This window comes from Protopterus annectens, chromosome 14.part0 (assembly GCF_019279795.1).
Source record: "Protopterus annectens isolate FY-2018-M chromosome 14.part0, PAN1.0, whole genome shotgun sequence".
In the NCBI taxonomy this organism is placed as follows: Eukaryota; Metazoa; Chordata; order Ceratodontiformes; family Protopteridae; genus Protopterus; species Protopterus annectens.
This window is the reverse complement of record NC_056748.1, coordinates 538,000,232-538,018,546: the sequence shown is the minus strand read 5'-3', so window position 1 is coordinate 538,018,546 and position 18,315 is coordinate 538,000,232. Positions and strand designations below refer to the sequence as shown.

The 18,315-nt window shown below is 34.4% G+C and overlaps 1 protein-coding gene across 1 annotated transcript in view; it reads right to left on the bottom strand.

Annotated features, from left to right (window-relative positions):
* Positions 1-18,315, bottom strand: part of SFTPD (surfactant protein D) — a 362,436-nt gene that overhangs the window by 157,987 nt on the left and 186,134 nt on the right. Inside the window, exon 6 of the mRNA XM_044056287.1 lies at positions 10,120-10,146. Within this exon, the coding sequence (XP_043912222.1) occupies positions 10,120-10,146 (27 nt within the window). The remainder of the gene's footprint in view (positions 1-10,119; positions 10,147-18,315) is intronic.

Here is an 18,315-nt window from a genome sequence, read left to right as displayed (position 1 = left end):
TCATGATCCCTACTTCTATTGTTATAAACATTAATGGTGTCACCATTTTTAATATTGTCATCGTTTTTAAAATTCTTCCATATATAGACAGTGTTATTTTCATACTGCATAGTATCCCTACTCATTTTTTTATTCTTCTTAATAAAAATGTTGTTAGCTTTTTTTCCCGCATATGTAAATTGTTGATCATATAGTTCCTTCCACTGAGTAAATAATAAATCATTCACAATTGTACTATTTAATTTCTCAACCTCATCAACTAAATTGCATATTTTTTCATCATTTTTAATAATTAACATTCTCATAAAGTCCAAACCAAAACCATCAAATAATTTGTTGAAGTCCTGTTTGTTTTTTTCATTCATGACAATACCCATCGGGACTTTAAAAAAATGAAGTCCCATAGGTACAATTTTTAAATTAATACATTTATTCAGATCGGCATTGTCAATTTTTAGACCTTTTATGGAAATTAACTTCTTACCCAATACATAAATCATGTCTTTTAAAGTCCCTTTAGTTGAAGTTACATTGAAAGTAACTATAGGTAAACGTTCATTAACAAAGTCAAAGTCTTTTGCTAAAAAGCCATCAAGTTGATTAATTCCATGTCCAACACTAGTAGATGTTAGCCCCTTGTTTTTAGGACTAGAACTGTTAGGTACTGTACCCTGCAATGTCTCAACCTTTTTATGAGTAACAGCCGAATATGTTCGCATCTCCATCAGACACTTGGGTTTAGCGCCCACACGTTCATAATCGTCTTTGGTCTTAAATAAAGAAAAGTCAAACATGTAGTCCTTATCAAGATTAAGACTTAAATTAGACTTGTCAACCCTTAAATTAGCTTCTAATATAGACTTCCCATTTAAATGTTTCTGTCCAGAACCTTGTCCATTAGGAATATCAATAAAAACTTCATTGCTACTGTCAGCACCAACCGTTGGGGCTGAATCTAATCTATTTAAACGTCCATCATCCGCGTGTATCACCATCTCTCTTAACCTGTTGATTTCTTCTCTTAAAATGTTTATTTCAGATTGCAAACATAGCGTTTCCTCTCGGTCGTTTACACCATTCGGTAACCCGTTCGTAACATCCATAACAACAACTTAAGTGGATAGACACCAGTCACGGCAACAACAGAAATAATCCAATGAACTAGCTGGTGAAAAATAGGATGCACAATAAAACGTCAACCGATGAAAAGTAAAAAAATACTTTATTCAACCAAAATAAACTCATATGCATAAAGCTTAGGCATTAAGCGCTTTCATCCACAATAGTGGACTTCATCAGAATGCCATAATGCAAAACAAACAACCATTTAAAAACTTTTTGGCTCCAATCCCGCCTTCATTCCATACTGTCTTAAAGTCATATACCGCTAGTATATCCTATATTCATACGTACGTTGATTCCATATAAGTGTCAGCTATTTAGCTTTAATATAAATATCTCTATCGCTTATCTTAAAAGTATATATTCATCGAATATAAGTGAATATATAGTGTAATTTAAAAAAAACATGTTATAAGACTATTAAAATACAATAACAATTTAAATATATATAAATGTTGAAATATTAAAATATAACTTAATAAATATTCCTAATGGATACCATTTTCAAAGTTTTTGACTGTCCAAGCTTATACCTATATACTTCATACTGAAAAGACCCACATCATGTAAACAATATACTCTTGTACGGTTGCACATTAAATAAATACATAACTGCTATAAAAACCCTAAAGAAATTATATTAGAAAATATTAATAGGACCATAATAAAGTTTAGAAAGGGCAATTGTAATACGAAGAATATTATATATTTACCGAAGTGTATGACTTGCTCAAGTTATTATATCGGTAAGACCGAGCGGTCCTTTAATAAACGTATTTATGACCATTTATATTCTATAAGGACCAAAGATATGAACAATGCCCTTAGTAGGCATATATTTGATTATGGTGATAAACACTATTTTAAGTTTGGCATTATTGATCAGGTTACAATCAACATAACGGGTGCAAACTATAAAGCTTTACTAAGTCGTAAAGAAGTAATTTGGCAAATTTTTACAGATGCTGGCAGTAAACCAGGTCTTAATGATTACTTCACTATAAAACCTATCTTAGTATTAAGATAGAGTGTTTTATACTTAAGGATGGGTTTTTATAGCAGTTATGTATTTATTTAATGTGCAACCGTACAAGAGTATATTGTTTACATGATGTGGGTCTTTTCAGTATGAAATATATAGGTATAAGCTTGGACAGTGAAAAACTTTGAAAATGGTATCCATTAGGAATATTTATTAAGTTATATTTTAATATTTCAACATTTATATATATTTAAATTGTTATTGTATTTTAATAGTCTTATAACATGTTTTTTTTAAAATTACACTATATATTCACTTATATTCGATGAATATATACTTTTAAGATAAGCGATAGAGATATTTATATTAAAGCTAAATAGCTGACACTTATATGGAATCAACGTACGTATGAATATAGGATATACTAGCGGTATATGACTTTAAGACAGTATGGAATGAAGGCGGGATTGGAGCCAAAAAGTTTTTAAATGGTTGTTTGTTTTGCATTATGGCATTCTGATGAAGTCCACTATTGTGGATGAAAGCGCTTAATGCCTAAGCTTTATGCATATGAGTTTATTTTGGTTGAATAAAGTATTTTTTTACTTTTCATCGGTTGACGTTTTATTGTGCATCCTATTTTTCACCAGCTAGTTCATTGGATTATTTCTGTTGTTGCCGTGACTGGTGTCTATCCACTTAAGTTGTCGCTATGGATGTTACGAACAGGTTACCAAATGGTGTAAACGACCGAGAGGAAACGCTATGTTTCTAATATAATTTCTTTAGGGTTTTTATAGCAGTTATGTATTTATTTAATGTGCAACCGTACAAGAGTATATTGTTTACATGATGTGGGTCTTTTCAGTATGAAGTATATAGGTATAAGCTTGGACAGTCAAAAACTTTGAAAATGGTATCCATTAGGAATATTTATTAAGTTATATTTTAATATTTTAACATTTATATATATTGAAATTGTTATTGTATTTTAATAGTCTTATAACATGTTTTTTTAAATTACACTATATATTCACTTGTATTCAATGAATATATTTTTTTAAGATAGGAGATATTGATATTTATATTAAAGTTAGATAGTTGACGCTTATATGGAATCAACGTACGTATGAATATAGGATATACTAGCGGTATATGACTTTCAGATAGTATGGAATGAAGGCGGGATTGGCGCCAAAAAGTTTTTAAATGGTTGTTTGCTTTGAATTATGGCATTCTGAAGAAGTCCACTATTGTGGATGAAAGCGCTTAATGCCTAAGCTTTATGCATATGAGTTTATTTTGGTCGAATAAAGTATTTTTTTACTTTCCATTGGTTAACGTTTTATTGTGCATCCTATTTTTCACCAGCTAGTTCATTGGATTATTTCTGTTGTTGCCGTGACTGGTGTCTATCCACTTAAGTTGTCGCTATGGATGTTACGAACAGGTTACCAAATGGTGTAAACGACCGAGAGGAAACGCTATGTTTGCGATCTGAAAAAAACATTTTAAGAGAAGAAATCAACAGGTTAAGAGGGATGGTGATACGCACAGATGATGGGCATTTAAATAGATTAGATTCAGCCCCGACGGTTGGTGCTGACAGTAGCAATGGAGTTTTTATTGATATTCCTAATGGACAAGGTTCTGGACAGAAACATTTAAATGGGAAGTCTATATTAGAAAATAATTTAAGGGTTGACAAGTCTAATTTAAGTCTTAATCTTGATAGGGACTACATGTTTGACTTTTCTTTATTTAATACCAAAGACGATTATGAACGTGTGGGCGCTAAACCCAAGCGTCCGATGGAGATGCGAACATATTCGGCTGTTACTCATAAAAAGGTTGAGACATTGCAGGGTAGAGTACCTAACAGTTCTAGTCTGAAAAACAAGGGGCTAACATCTACTAGTGTTGGACATGGAATTAATCAACTTGATGGCTTTTTAGCAAAAGACTTTGACTTTGTTAATGAACGTTTACCTATAGTTACTTCCAATGTAACTTCAACTAAAGGGACTTTAAAAGACATGATTTATGTATTGGGTAAGAAGTTAATTTCTGTAAAAGGTCTAAAAATTGACAATGCCTATCTGAATAAATGTATTAATTTAAAAATTGTACCTATGGGACTTCATTTTTTTAAAGTCCCGATGGGTATTGTCATGAATGGAAAAAACAAACAGGACTTCAACAAATTATTTGATGGTTTTGGTTTGGACTTTATGAGAATGTTAATTATTAAAAATGATGAAAAATTATGCAATTTAGTTGATGAGGTTGAGAAGTTAAATAGTACAATTGTGAATGATTTATTATTTACTCAGTGGAAAGAACTATATGATCAGCAATTTACATATGCGGAAAAAAGCTAACAACATTTTTATTAAGAAGAATAAAAAAAATGAGTAGGGATACTACGCAGCATGAAAATAACACTGCCTATATATGGAAGAATTTTAAAAACGATGACAATATTAAAAATGGTGACACCATTAATGTTTATAACAATAGAAGTAGGGATCATGAATGGGAACATGATGACAAAGCTTATACTACTCATGAATATAGGGGAGGAAATTTTTACAAAGGAAAAATTTTTTTCAAGAACAGACATTACGGGGGTTATGCGAAGCAAAGGAGAGGATGGAAGTGGAGGAAACAGGGATCGAACCACTATTAGCATATAGGCACAGGGAGACTAATCGTAATACATTAGATTTTAACTGTGATCCTTTGGAAGGTATTATTACAGTTCACAGTGACATAGTAAGTAGTTATAATAATTTTAACATCTACAATTATACCAATATGGAACTGAGACCTGATCACTTTACTCTTTTAACAAAAGGTATGAAATTTGTACCTACCCCTACTTTTAATTTGATTGACACGATTATTGAAATTAAATTATTTACACGTAAATTGAATTTAACTATGTGTTTTGGTAATACTAACGAAAATAAGAAAAATAATCCTAAAAAGAATAGTTCCTTTATACCCCCTACACATCCTAATATAGGCCTTTTTGAAAAGGCAGTGATTAAGGATATTTACAGTAGTAACAGACATCTTAGAAAAATGACTGTTCAATATAATTTAAATGTGAATGAGAGGAATACCCTGGCGGAATTAACTACAAATCATGACCTTAGAGTCATGAAACCTGATAAAGGAGGGGGAGTTGTGTTGTACAACACTTTTGATTACATTAATGAAATTTATATGATATTGCATGACTCAGGTAATTACGAATCTGTATCCCTAAATGAGATTAACATTGGGTATAAACGTATTGATATGTGTATTGAAGAATTATTTTTAGATCAGCGTATCACTAAGGACATTTATGATTATATAAAGGTCGAATATCCGACATTGGCACGTATAGTAGGGATACTTAAAATTCATAAAAATATAGACCATCCTCCTTTCCGCCCTATAGTATCGGGTAATCGTTCAAAGACTTATCGCATTGGTGTTGCAATTGATAGATGGCTTAAACCAATTTATCAAAATATTGAACATTTAGTCAAAGACTCATGGTCATTTTTAGCTAAACTTACAAATGATAAATATACTGAGAACTGTACCTTTTTAGCTATAGATGTCATTGACTATTTCTCTAGTATCCCCAAGGAAATTGGTCTTGAATATTTTTGTAATAGTTTGACTAAATATTCAGACCTAGATTGGGAACGAATAATGGTAATTATGGAATTAATGTCTGTAGTTCTTGATTATAATTATATACAATTTGAAGGAGAGTACTTCAAACAAGTGAAGGGTGTGGCTATGGGAGTGGCTTGCGCTCCCATATATGCAAACCTAGTAATGTTAGAGTGGGAAACCACACAATTATTCAATAGTACATTTTATAGAAATGTCATTTACTATTGGCGTTTTTTGGACGACATTTTTGGGATGGTGATCAAACAAGTGTGGATACCCTGATGACATTTTTGAATAATTCTAGCTGTTTTTTAAAATTCACATACACACATAATACTGACAGCATCCCTTATTTGGACATTCTCATAAACAAAATGAGTAAAGGTTTCAAATCAAATATACATAGGAAAAAAACATTTTCAAATAGTTACTTAGACTACACTAGTTGCCACCCTCGAAAGACGTTGTCAAGTATATTTAAGGGTCAGTGCATCCATGCAGCACGGACGACTTCGGAATTTAATGACGTCACATCAGAAATAGAGCTTATCAAGGATATGTTTAGTAATAGAGGCTACCCACAACTGATGTTAAATAACATCTCATCATACATATTAGAACAATGGGGTAAGAAATATTTACCAGTATTAGGAAGGTAACTAACAACAAATTAATCTAAGGACATAAATCATAAATTTATGAGAGCTTGTATTTTGGAATACTCTCCCTATGTGGAATATATAAAAAATATTATTACGAACCATTGGAATATGTTAATTATAGATGATGATGTATACAAATCTGTGGGTAGGGCCCCGTTATTTGTATATAAAACAGGTTGCAACATTAAAAGGAAACTTGAACAACTTTCATCCTCAAATAGAGGAATTATTAAATATGGTAGCACAAAAAAATGTGGTTCTTGTAACCAATGTTATGCCATTTTGGAAAAAGAAGAAATTATATTAAAAAATATTAATAGGACCATAATAAAGTTTAGAAAGGGCAATTGTAATTCGAAGAATATTATATATTTAGCGAAGTGTATCACTTGCTCACGTTATTATATCGGTAAGACCGAGCGGTCCTTTAAGAAACGTATTTATGACCATTTATATTCTATAAGGACCAAAGATATGAACAATGCCCTTAGTAGGCATATATTTGATTATGGTGATAAACACTATTTTAAGTTTGGCATTATTGATCAGGTTACAATCAACATAACGGGTGAAAACTATAAAGCTTTACTAAGTCGTAAAGAAGTAATTTGGCAAATTTTTCCAGATGCTGGCAGTAAACCAGGTCTTAATGATTACTTCACTATAAAACCTATCTTAGTATTAAGATAGAGTGTTTTATACTTAAGGATGGGTTTTTATAGCAGTTATGTATTTATTTAATGTGCAACCATACAAGAGTATATTGTTTACATGATGTGGGTCTTTTCAGTATGAAGTATATAGGTATAAGCTTGGACAGTGAAAAACTTTGAAAATGGTATCCATTAGGAATATTTATTAAGTTATATTTTAATATTTTAACATTTATATATATTTAAATTGTTATTGTATTTTAATAGTCTTATAACATGTTTTTTTAAATTACACTATATATTCACTTGTATTCGATGAATATATATTTTTAAGATAAGAGATATTGATATTTATATTAAAGTTAGATAGTTGACGCTTATATGGAATCAACGTACGTTTGAATATATGATATACTAGCGGTATATGACTTTAAGACAGTATGGAATGAAGGCGGGATTGGCGCCAAAAAGTTTTTAAATGGTTATTTGTTTTGCATTATGGCATTCTGAAGAAGTCCACTATTGTGGATGAAAGCGCTTAATGTCTAAGATTTATGCATATGAGTTTATTTTGGTCGAATAAAGTATTTTTTTACTTTCCTTCAGTTAACGTTTTATTGTGCATCCTATTTTTCACCAGCTAGTTCGTTGGATTATTACTGTTTAGAAAATACTATTTAAAAATGCTATTTAAAATACTGACTAACAATTACAAAGGTATATAGAAACCTATACATTCAAAAACATAATAACACTAATTACACTAATAAGATGCTAAAATTGCACACTAAAAGAGAGTGACCAATGCAGTGAAACAGAAATAAATCAAATAATAGCTGACTTTATTTTTAATAAACTTGAAATAGATGTACCCTAATTAATGCCAGGAGCACATAGGGCTTTGAGCCTTATCTGCCAACCAAACTCCTTAAAATTTAATAAGGTTCCAGGATCCCCACAAAAAGGGGCTACAATGACCTGATCAATAACAAAGAAAGTATATTTACTAAATTCTGAAAACAATGCAGAATGCCAAAATAAGGAATTAGTAGTTTTCCACTTTTTAATATTGTTTATGTGTTCTCTTATCCTGTCTTTTAGTCTTCTGTTAGTTTTACCAATGTAAAATGCATTGCAGGAGTTGCACAAGGGCAAGTAAACTACAAATGTTGCATTGCAATTAACTTTACCTGAGCATGGAATAGTCCTAATATATTTATGGACAACAGCATAGGGCCTCTCGTTATTGTACCAGCACCATTTGCAGGAATTGCATTTAAACATGTGGCTATGACTCCAGATGACTTTCCTGAAACCAGACTTCAGTATCTCCTTAATGTTCATCCCTCTAGAATAAGTAATCTCAGGTGTTTCACCAATAAATTTCTTGAGGTCTGTACTAAATACAGTTTCCCAAAAGGACCTAACAATATTTACATAATAGTAGGTGGTATCACTAAAAGGAATAATGAACATAGATTGGTTCCTACTATCAAATGAATTCTATGAGTAGTACTAAAAATCTCGGTAACAATACTGGTATTGTGACTGGTGCTGGAATTGTAAACAGGTGGTGATTTACAGAAAATAGGAGCAAAACAGTCCTTCCTGTGACCTATCAATTCAGTCTTGATATTATTCAAAAATCAATAGGATAACCCCTGTCCAGAAATAAACACATCAAAGGATGTAATTCAAAACTGAATTCAGAGTCACTGGAGATGAGGTGTGAAAGCCTAACCATCTATCCCTTGACTACTGACTTTTTCTGGAACAGGTGATGACAACTATCAAAGTATAGGTATGTGTTTATAAAAGTTTCCTTTCTATAGACTGTAGAAGTATAGCAAACCTCAATGGGGTTTTTACCAAGTGTGATATCTAAGTAATTAATGCAATCCACATTGATAGCGTAAGTGAACTTGAGACAGGTAGTGGACATCTGCACACTTCAAAAAAGTTTTCCCATTCCTTAACATTTCCATTCCATAAAATTAGAACATCATCCAAGCGCATAAAAATAAGCATGGGTTAATGTTAAAAACTCAGATTTAAAAACACTGGCTTTCTCCCACATGACAAGAACAATGTATTCATAAATAGGGACACAAGCTGCACCAATGGCAACTATGGAAATCTGATGGTAAAATTCACCTTCAAAAGAAAGATAGTTATTCTGGAGAGTCAAATTCAGATGATTAGACACGTCATGAGATGGCACAGCTGAATGGACTGCTAACAAAGAGGAAAGCAGTTCTAAACCAATATCGTGAGGAATCACTGTAAAGAAATCCACTACATTGACAATGATAAACAAAACACTATCAAGATAATCAAGTGTCTTTAGCATCGTTAATAAATGCCAGGAATCATGTAAAATACATTGTTCAGAAATGAACATGGACTTGCATTTGTAATTAATAAATGTGGCCAATAGCTCAGGCTTTGAGCCTTTAGCTGATGCTATTGGCCTTAAAGGTGGAGCATGGGCATCTTTATGTATTTTGGGAATACTGAAAATAGATGCTAATTTAGGTTTATTAACAGACAAGCATTCCCATTCCTCATGATTTAATTCACCTTGAAGAAGTCTTTGTAGATGAAAGCACTCTGTTTTATGTTCATCAATAAACGTTTACACGGGTTTGTTGGCCAGTGTAATTTTTTGCTTTTGTTTGTTGATGTTGTACAATTTGGTTACAAGTTTTGAAACTTGTCCAAATATCAGCATTTATACTTTATTAACTGAGAAAAATTCTACCAACCACCTAAACAAGGCTCCAGACACAGCTTGTATTTTTTAGCACTTTTGTTCTTTAATAGTTAAACTAAGAACTTTGTCAGAAAATACAAGTCAGACGAGGAAAGTAGTTTATTTTGTTATAGGTCATATTTCATGTTGTAGGTCTTGTTTTTCAGACCAGCAGAGGATGATCAAGCTTATGTATGCATTTGGAATGCTGTTACCCAAGTCATGTATCCTAATTAATGTATCTACAGTAATACTAAATCATCTATTTACCTGGAGTTCCAGCAAATCCAGTTGCACCTAAAAGTAATAATAAAAGAAAATAAGACAGTCTTAAGATTGAGACAATCTTAAAAAGTGATGCTGAAAACTTTAATATTAATATCATGGGCCACTGGTTTTAAACATTTGTCCATAAGTTTAAAGACAGGCAAATTATTTTTGAATGTTCTGCATCAAGAAGCCATAGCAAACAAATCATAACACCTGATGTCAAAAGTGGCTTTACATAGCTATACAAGAAACATGCAGATGGTGGATAAAAGGAACTCTAAAAGAGTGTTAAAAACCAAAAATATGTTTAATACATGTCACACTGGTAAAAACATAATGCATTAAGTGATTTCATCCCCTTTCAAGTTGGGACTTCTTCTTTACATAGATATGCTACAAGATAACATCCAGCAGCACATATAACCTGCAACACAACTGTAATTTTTGATGAAAAATTATTTTTTATAGCAAAGCTATACCTGCATTTCCTTTTAAAGTTGGAAAACAGTAACTCAGATTGCTTAGTCCTGCACATCACAATTGTTCAGGTTAAAGTGGTTTCAAATGTTATTCATGGGCACATGGCATCATTCTCTCCAGTGTATATCTGTCAGTATCTAGCAAATGAGGAGCAAAAACGGAAGCCCATAGGTGTAACCAAGCATACACCATGCACATTAAACTATATACTTTTAAAAACAATTTATTCATTTTATGTAATGATATTTGCCACAATGTAATATTAAGAGTTACTTATTGCTTTGCTATTTATTTTTTTATTTGGAATTTCTGTTTGCCTAAATTAATTTTTGTGCTTGAACTTGTCACTTCATTAATTGTAGTGAAAATGTACACTTCCAGAAACATGCACTCTTTGGTGATGGGGTACCAAACCTTTGGAGAGGGGGCTTTATCTGGAAGTTACACAACAATTCCTAAAACCCTGGCTATGCCACTGACTGAAACCATATTAATTACTAGCATATAATTAGAAATATAATCTGAGAGTATTTGTCATAGTATGTAGCATAAATTCATTTCTCTTAGGAAGAAAGCAATGCAGTCAAGTCAGAAAGTAGCACATGGACTGTTTTAGCAATAACTTACTTTGAAATAGGTGCACCAGACTGACTAGACCCCAATGAAGCAAAACAGAATATTCTGGACATGACAGCTGTGCTGTTTAGGGAAGAGTTCTACTAATGCAGGATATTAATGACACAATGTGCAGCCAAAGCCTTTCCATGAAATGCTAAAAGTGGAACATTGTTATGTACTTAACAGCAATACTGCAATTAATGTAATTGCAAGATTATAAAGAACATAGGTTGATAGGTACTTACTAGGCTAATGATCCATGAAGATCTTTAGAAGCTTAGCTATACATTCCTGTAAAGTTTTTAGCATTTATATTTTAAGTACAGATGACCCAGAGACAAGCATTTACATGTTGCTGCTATCCATGAAGGACAAGGATGCTAAACCAAGTTGAATTTAAGGTTACCCATCAATTCATCCAGACTATTTTAAATAATGTAAGAGAAATACGTTGAATCATATGGAGAGGAAGGTAATTCCAAATAAGCAGTATTATCTGTGATACATATCTATCTCTCCAATATGTTATATATTTTTAGAAAACATAATTTGTGTTTAGTGAGTGTTTAGGCCACCACTGGACTTGTGATTGTGCAGAAGGTCTGACAGGATAGGGTCTGTTGAGGCTCTTGAGACTGCCTTTCAGTAGCCTGTATGATACCAAGAAAAGGCACAAGGCTTTGAGATGGTCTGGATAGTTTTTATGATTTATGCCCTTAATTTTCTTAGTAAGAAAGTAATGTGGGTGTTTGACGTGTCAGATGTTTTCAGAGATACATACAAAAAGGGGCATTATACTCAATGGTTGGCCTGATGAGTGCAGAATATAGTGAAATGATCACATCCCTGGACCTGGATGTCATACCTTAGTGATAAGCTGTGGAATGAAAAAAACACTTTTTTACAATAGTAGATACTTGGTGATCAAAGGACAGTATATTGTCCATATAGGATCCTAGGTCCCTAACTACCAGATAAGCTTTCAGGGATGTGTTGTCAATGCGATTGTTACAAAAGACTTCTTGCTTACTGAAGGTTACTATTGCACATTTCTTGTCATTCAGCTTTAGTCTATGGTTTGACACTAACTATTGGTTTGGGAAAGGTCCTCTTGGAGGATATTGGTGTCCTCTGGGGAGTTTATAATGGCACCATGTTTACAGTCATTTTCAAATTTGTAAAATGCACTGTAACCACAAAACAGGAGCCAACCACAAAAATAACAACACCAAGTGATTTAGCACTTTTGTTCTTTTAATCTTAGAACTTCATCAGAATAAATTAACACACCACTACAGCACAATTTAAACCCCTGTACAAGTGACATAATTTCCCAATTCAACCAATCAAGACCTTCCAAAGATATAAAAATGCAAGATACAAACTTTCTATCTTATTTGATAAAAAGAATAATTTCATAAAAATTCTATTACATATCTTAGTAAATTCAAACTTGCCGAATACTACAAACTAAGAACATATGTATATTTACACAACATAACTATTACATACTTTTATATTTTAACATTTTCACATAAATTATTTAATTTAATCCAAGATTGACATCAGCATGCAAAAATACCTGCCACTTAAGTTCTAAAAACTCTAAAATAGTTGTTAAAATGATCATTGAACATGCTTGAATCCACCTTCTGTACTACTAAGAAATAAAATTTTCAAAATGAGGTGCAACTTAAACTGTGGGCTAGATTCAATAAGGCCTACACTAAGTGTACACTGTTCTGAGTGAACAGACACCTTCTTCCTCATAACTTTAGTTTTCCTACTGATATTCTAGCAGCTTTAAATATTGACAGGGATTCATAAGGGTTACTGCAAAGTGTAGACTACATGTGCACTTAGTATAATCTTTCTGAGTGACTAGGAAGCACAACAAATGCGATAAGAATTTTATTGAATACATATGATGTACACTTGGTGCAAGCTTTATTGAATCTGGCCTTATGTCTTGCTAAAGAATTATTGATGTCTTTGTCTTAATAGCTCTAACATGCTCACTGATATGACACCTAGAATCCTAACAGTTTTACCTACATAAAAACATTGACAGGTACAACAGGTGGCTAACTATACCAGTCCTGAACTTCACAATTATACCTATCTCTGGATTCCAAGATGTAATTAATGTGTTTAAACTCATAATAACTACCTGAATGAATCTGCAAAACTTACAATTATTACAAGGAAAGGTCCCAAAGGGCAAGGGTGCCTGCAGGCAGGTTCAAGGGGGTGCACTTGCACCCCCCCCCCTGGAATCAGCTAGCCAGGAGATTAATTTACTTCTAATTAAAAAACAAATTTAAGGATGTTCTTCTTTAAGAACTCCCTTTGTGTCTGGTCGTACAAATGGAAGTGCTTGTGACCTGTTTTTGTCTTTTCCATATGTACGGATGGTTTACGTCTTTATCTTCCGCATTCATGCGTAAAATTTGAATTCTAGATGGGCGTGCCAGCAGAGATGCCGTGTTGTGTCCAGGAAGAGGGTTGCCATTAAAATTGGAGCAAGCAAGCTGTTTCAGGAGCAGAGAGGGATTCCACAAAGGTAGGAGCTCCTTTGGTCATTTGCAACATTTCACACAACTAAAACTTCAAAGCCTAGAACACTGGCTTAAATAATCAATATTTTATTAAATGCAAATAAATCTAAGCCATTCATATCTCACTTAGGTGAAATTTCAATTAATTTACAAAATATCACACCAACTGAACAAGTTGCCCATGCCAAACTTAAAGGGATATTTATAAATCATAAATTATCCTTCAAGAACCATATTGGCTATGTAACCTGAAAATTCAAAACACTACCTAACAGAAACAGTACTGCAAATATAGTCCAGACTCTGTTACTACCTACATTACTTTATGATTCTTCTATTCATTCATTTATTTAGTTACAATTTGAATCCACTGCTTTTTAATTTTTCCTGCACCAAACACATATGTGCTACCTACTCAGCTGTTCATACAGCATTATGGGTAGTTTTGAAGTAGTTTTGTAATATGTGTCATAAGGTTTCTGTTAATATTTGCTAGTTAGTTTAATCAAGTATGTGTATTACTTTAATTCAGATAGCTTTGTTTTCTTTTTAAGTTCACTTTGACATTGCTGCTAATTTCTGTTTAGTTGATTATAGTTTAGATCTCAGTTAGTCTCTTAGGTAATAATTTACATGGGTTTAAATGTTCTGGTGAGATTGCTTAGTATTTATTTTACTGTATGTATCTAGTATTATTTTTTGCAGTTTGCATAAGTGAGGCTTAGGTACCATGTTAAACACTCTTGGAGTAGCAATGAATGCTTTGATAATATGCATAGAATAAGAATAAAATATTTACTCTCTGTACCATATACTTGTCCATCACTACCACTTCTCAGGTTGTGTTGTTAGGAGATTAGATAGGTAGACAGATAGATAAATACACACACACACACACACACACACACACACACACACACACACACATATATATATATATATATATGTATATATATATATATATATATATATATATATATATATATATATATATTGATAGATAAGCAGGCAAACAGAGAGACAGAGAACTGATCATAAAGAATTACACATACATACCCAGTTGGAGTTCCATAACAAATATGTAATACTTACTACTCATCTTTTATAAATGGAGAAGAAATGGGATAGATAGGAAAGTAATAAAAGGGAGAACAGAAAGCAGGGACAGACACAAGGATTACTATAAGGCATGAAAGGGGATCGGGGAAAGAAGGACGATTCATTAATTATGTATGTATACATGTATTCATGCATTCATTCTTAGAAAGAGCCCTTTTTCATATATAGGAAATAAGTGTATCAGATGAAACAGAGAAAAAGAGCAGACAGCAGGGTCAGGTAGACCAATGTAAACAGACCTAGACAGAAATACAGACACTTGCAGTGGAAAAAACAAAAGGTAGGGAGGACAGCAGATAAGCACAGACATATAGGGGATGTACAGTGGATGGACAAGTGATAGTGTTCAAGGCTGGAAAATGTAAAAGGAATGTAGAAAGACACATAAGGGATGGAAAACACCAAGATGAGGATAGGGTAGCATCCTTGCACAGTTGTATGCCAGGCATCACTCACTTGGGTGGATAATATTACAGGATCATAGGAAGTTACTAGGCTACTGGCCCTGAGGCCCTTATAAGCCCAGGCAAGAGTTTAGCCCATGTTTAGACAAGTCAGCACCCAAAGCCCCTGTCCAGCAGAGACACAGGTAAAATCCCAGGGATGCATTTTCTGTTTCCCATCTAGTTATCCAGGTTGCACTTATAAAGGGATAATGAGGTACTCTGCTTGATGTGGAGAAGGTGTCTATTCCACAGATGGGGGAGTCTCTGGGATACAAATCTGTCCCGCCAACAAGTCCTATTGATGTCACAGACCAGGTTGAGGTCACGCATACGTGTTACTCGAGTGGAGTTTAACTTGCGGATATGCAACAGTCCCATCAAGGCAGGGTCTGAGATTGTTTTGTATGCCAGACAGGGGTCACATCTGAGGAGTCTGTATGAAGAGGGACAGGGCTTTTAGCCTATCTGTGTTGAGGCCCTGGATTCTCCTGTTGAGGAACCTCTGTGTGGTCTCTCCAGCTGCTGCATGTGCTTTGTAAAGTACATGCCGAAGGGGGCATTGTACTCAGTAATTGGCCTTATAAGAAAAGAATACAGGGATGTTATGACCTCCTTGTCCCTGGATGAGATACCCTTACTTATGAGGTGGGCCATGTACAAAGCTTTCCATACAACGGAAGCAACATGATGGTCAAAAGTCAGGTTGCTATCAACCTGGGTGCCCAAATCCCTCACGACTGATTGCATGCTTAGAACATTGTTATTAATGTGATAATATATGGTGACATCACTTTCCCCAAAGGGGATGATGATGCATTTTTTGGCATTCAACCTGAGGCCATGTTTCAAGCACCAGTCATTTGTTTGGGTGAGACCCTCTTGGAGGACGTCCACATCACTTGGGGAATTGATAACCGCTCCCAGCTTGCAGTCATCAGCAAACTTGGTCAGCCACAGCCCACTTGTTTTGGCCTGCATTTCACAGAATTATATCCCAAATAACAGAGGCCCCAAGACCAATCCCCTGGGGTATGCTGCTCATTTCGGGTCTACTGCTTGAGGTGGCTTCCCCTATGCTCGAGTGGGGAATAGTGTCAAAGGCTTTGGCCAGGTCAAGGTAGGTGGTGTGCACCATCTTCCTCTTGCCCAGTGCTTTGGTGACTGTCTCAAAGTCAACCAGATTTAACAGACATGACCTCCCCTTGACAATGCCAAACTGTGTGGGGTCGAGTGTTTGGAGGTTGGCAATGTCCCTGTTAATGAGGTCCATGATAATCCATTCCATGGTCTTGCAGCTCAGGCTAGTTAGGCTGTTGGGGCTATAATTTCCAGGATTGGTGGACACTCCACCTTTGTGTAAAGGGATGACAGTGGCAGTCCTCCACTCGGCTGGGACAAAGCCAGTACTCAGGCTTTGGTTGAATAGGGTGCCGAATGGTGCTGCAAGTTCATGCGTGAGTTCATGTAGGATGCAGCTGGGGATGTTTTCAGGTCCCATGGAGGCTGTATTTTTTGCCTTTGAGAGGGCAGTGAGGACCTGTTCCCCTAGAGAAAAGAGGAGGGGGCAAGTACTGAGGATGTCCTGATTTATTGATGGGGGGACAGAGGGGTGAAGTTTTTGCTGAATCTGTCAGCCAGTAGGTTGGCTATATCTACAGCATTTGTGTATGTGGTGTCCTTGACCACCAGTTATGAACAGATCTGGGTGCTTCCTTTGAGATTGTGGACATATGTGAAGAAGGCCTTATCTAGTAGATGTGGTCAATTTGGAGTCTAAGCTGGCTTTAAAGGATTTCACTAGTGCTCTTATTTGCTTGTTAAGGCTAAGGAGAGATTGCTTCCAATTAGGCACCTGCTCCTTCTTGGTCCTAGACTGCAATTTTTTTCCTTTTGTTATATACTTTATTGCAGATGTCCACCAGACAGGTTTACTCTTCCTTGCGGAGGATTATTTTGTCCTGTTGGTTATTCCTGATTCCATCCATCTATATAAATGCTCGTATAGTACTTTGGTATAGATTTGGATACTGGTGCCAGTTCCTACAGAGGGTAAGGAGGCTGTGAAACTGTTTATACCATTCCTCAGGAGATTGTAATCAGCTTTGAGGAAGTTTTTTTTGTTTGACCCTAGCTAGAGGGGGTCAGGGGAGATGGTGACTTCGAAAGTGACTGCTTTATGGTTGGATCTTGCCAGGGAGGATGATACTGTAGGGGGTGCTGCAGTGGTTACTCATGTTGGTTAATACCAAGTCCAAGATATTATCACCTCTTGTTGGGGTATTGACTAGCTGTTCCAAACCATTTGCACTGATAAAATCGAGGAATCTCTGGGCATTTGTGTTCTGGCATGAGTAATTTTTCCAATCTATGGTTGGGTAGTTAAAGTCACCCAAAATCAGGGTAAACGGTTGAATCATGATAGATTTGAAGAAGTGTAGATAGGTGGAGTGGGCATCTTGAGTCAAATTTGGGGGCTTGTAGCTAGCTATGATTTGAATAGGGGTCTTGTCAATGGTTAACTGCACCTGGAGTGTCTCCTGTGTGTCATACTTAATATATATATATATATATATATATATATATATATATATATATATATTATATATATATATATATATATATATATATATATATATATATGTGTATATATATATATATATATATATATATATATATATATATATATATATATATATATATAGAAACTCCACTTCCTTTGGCTTTGCTGCCCACAGTTTGGGGGTCTGAATGTATGATAGGTTGAGAAACCAGGTAAGGCTGGGTTGCTCTTTGCAGCTTTGAATCAGGTTTCTGTGACTGCACAGATGTCAGCATCTTCCAGGGTTAAGAATGCTTGCAATAAGTGCAGTTTCATGTTTAGACTCCTAGCGTTTAGCAGCATGACCTTTAATTTGCATTTTGTTGAAATGTTTTATGTTGGTAGCATCAACCTCGTGACTTTTCCTAAAAAAGCA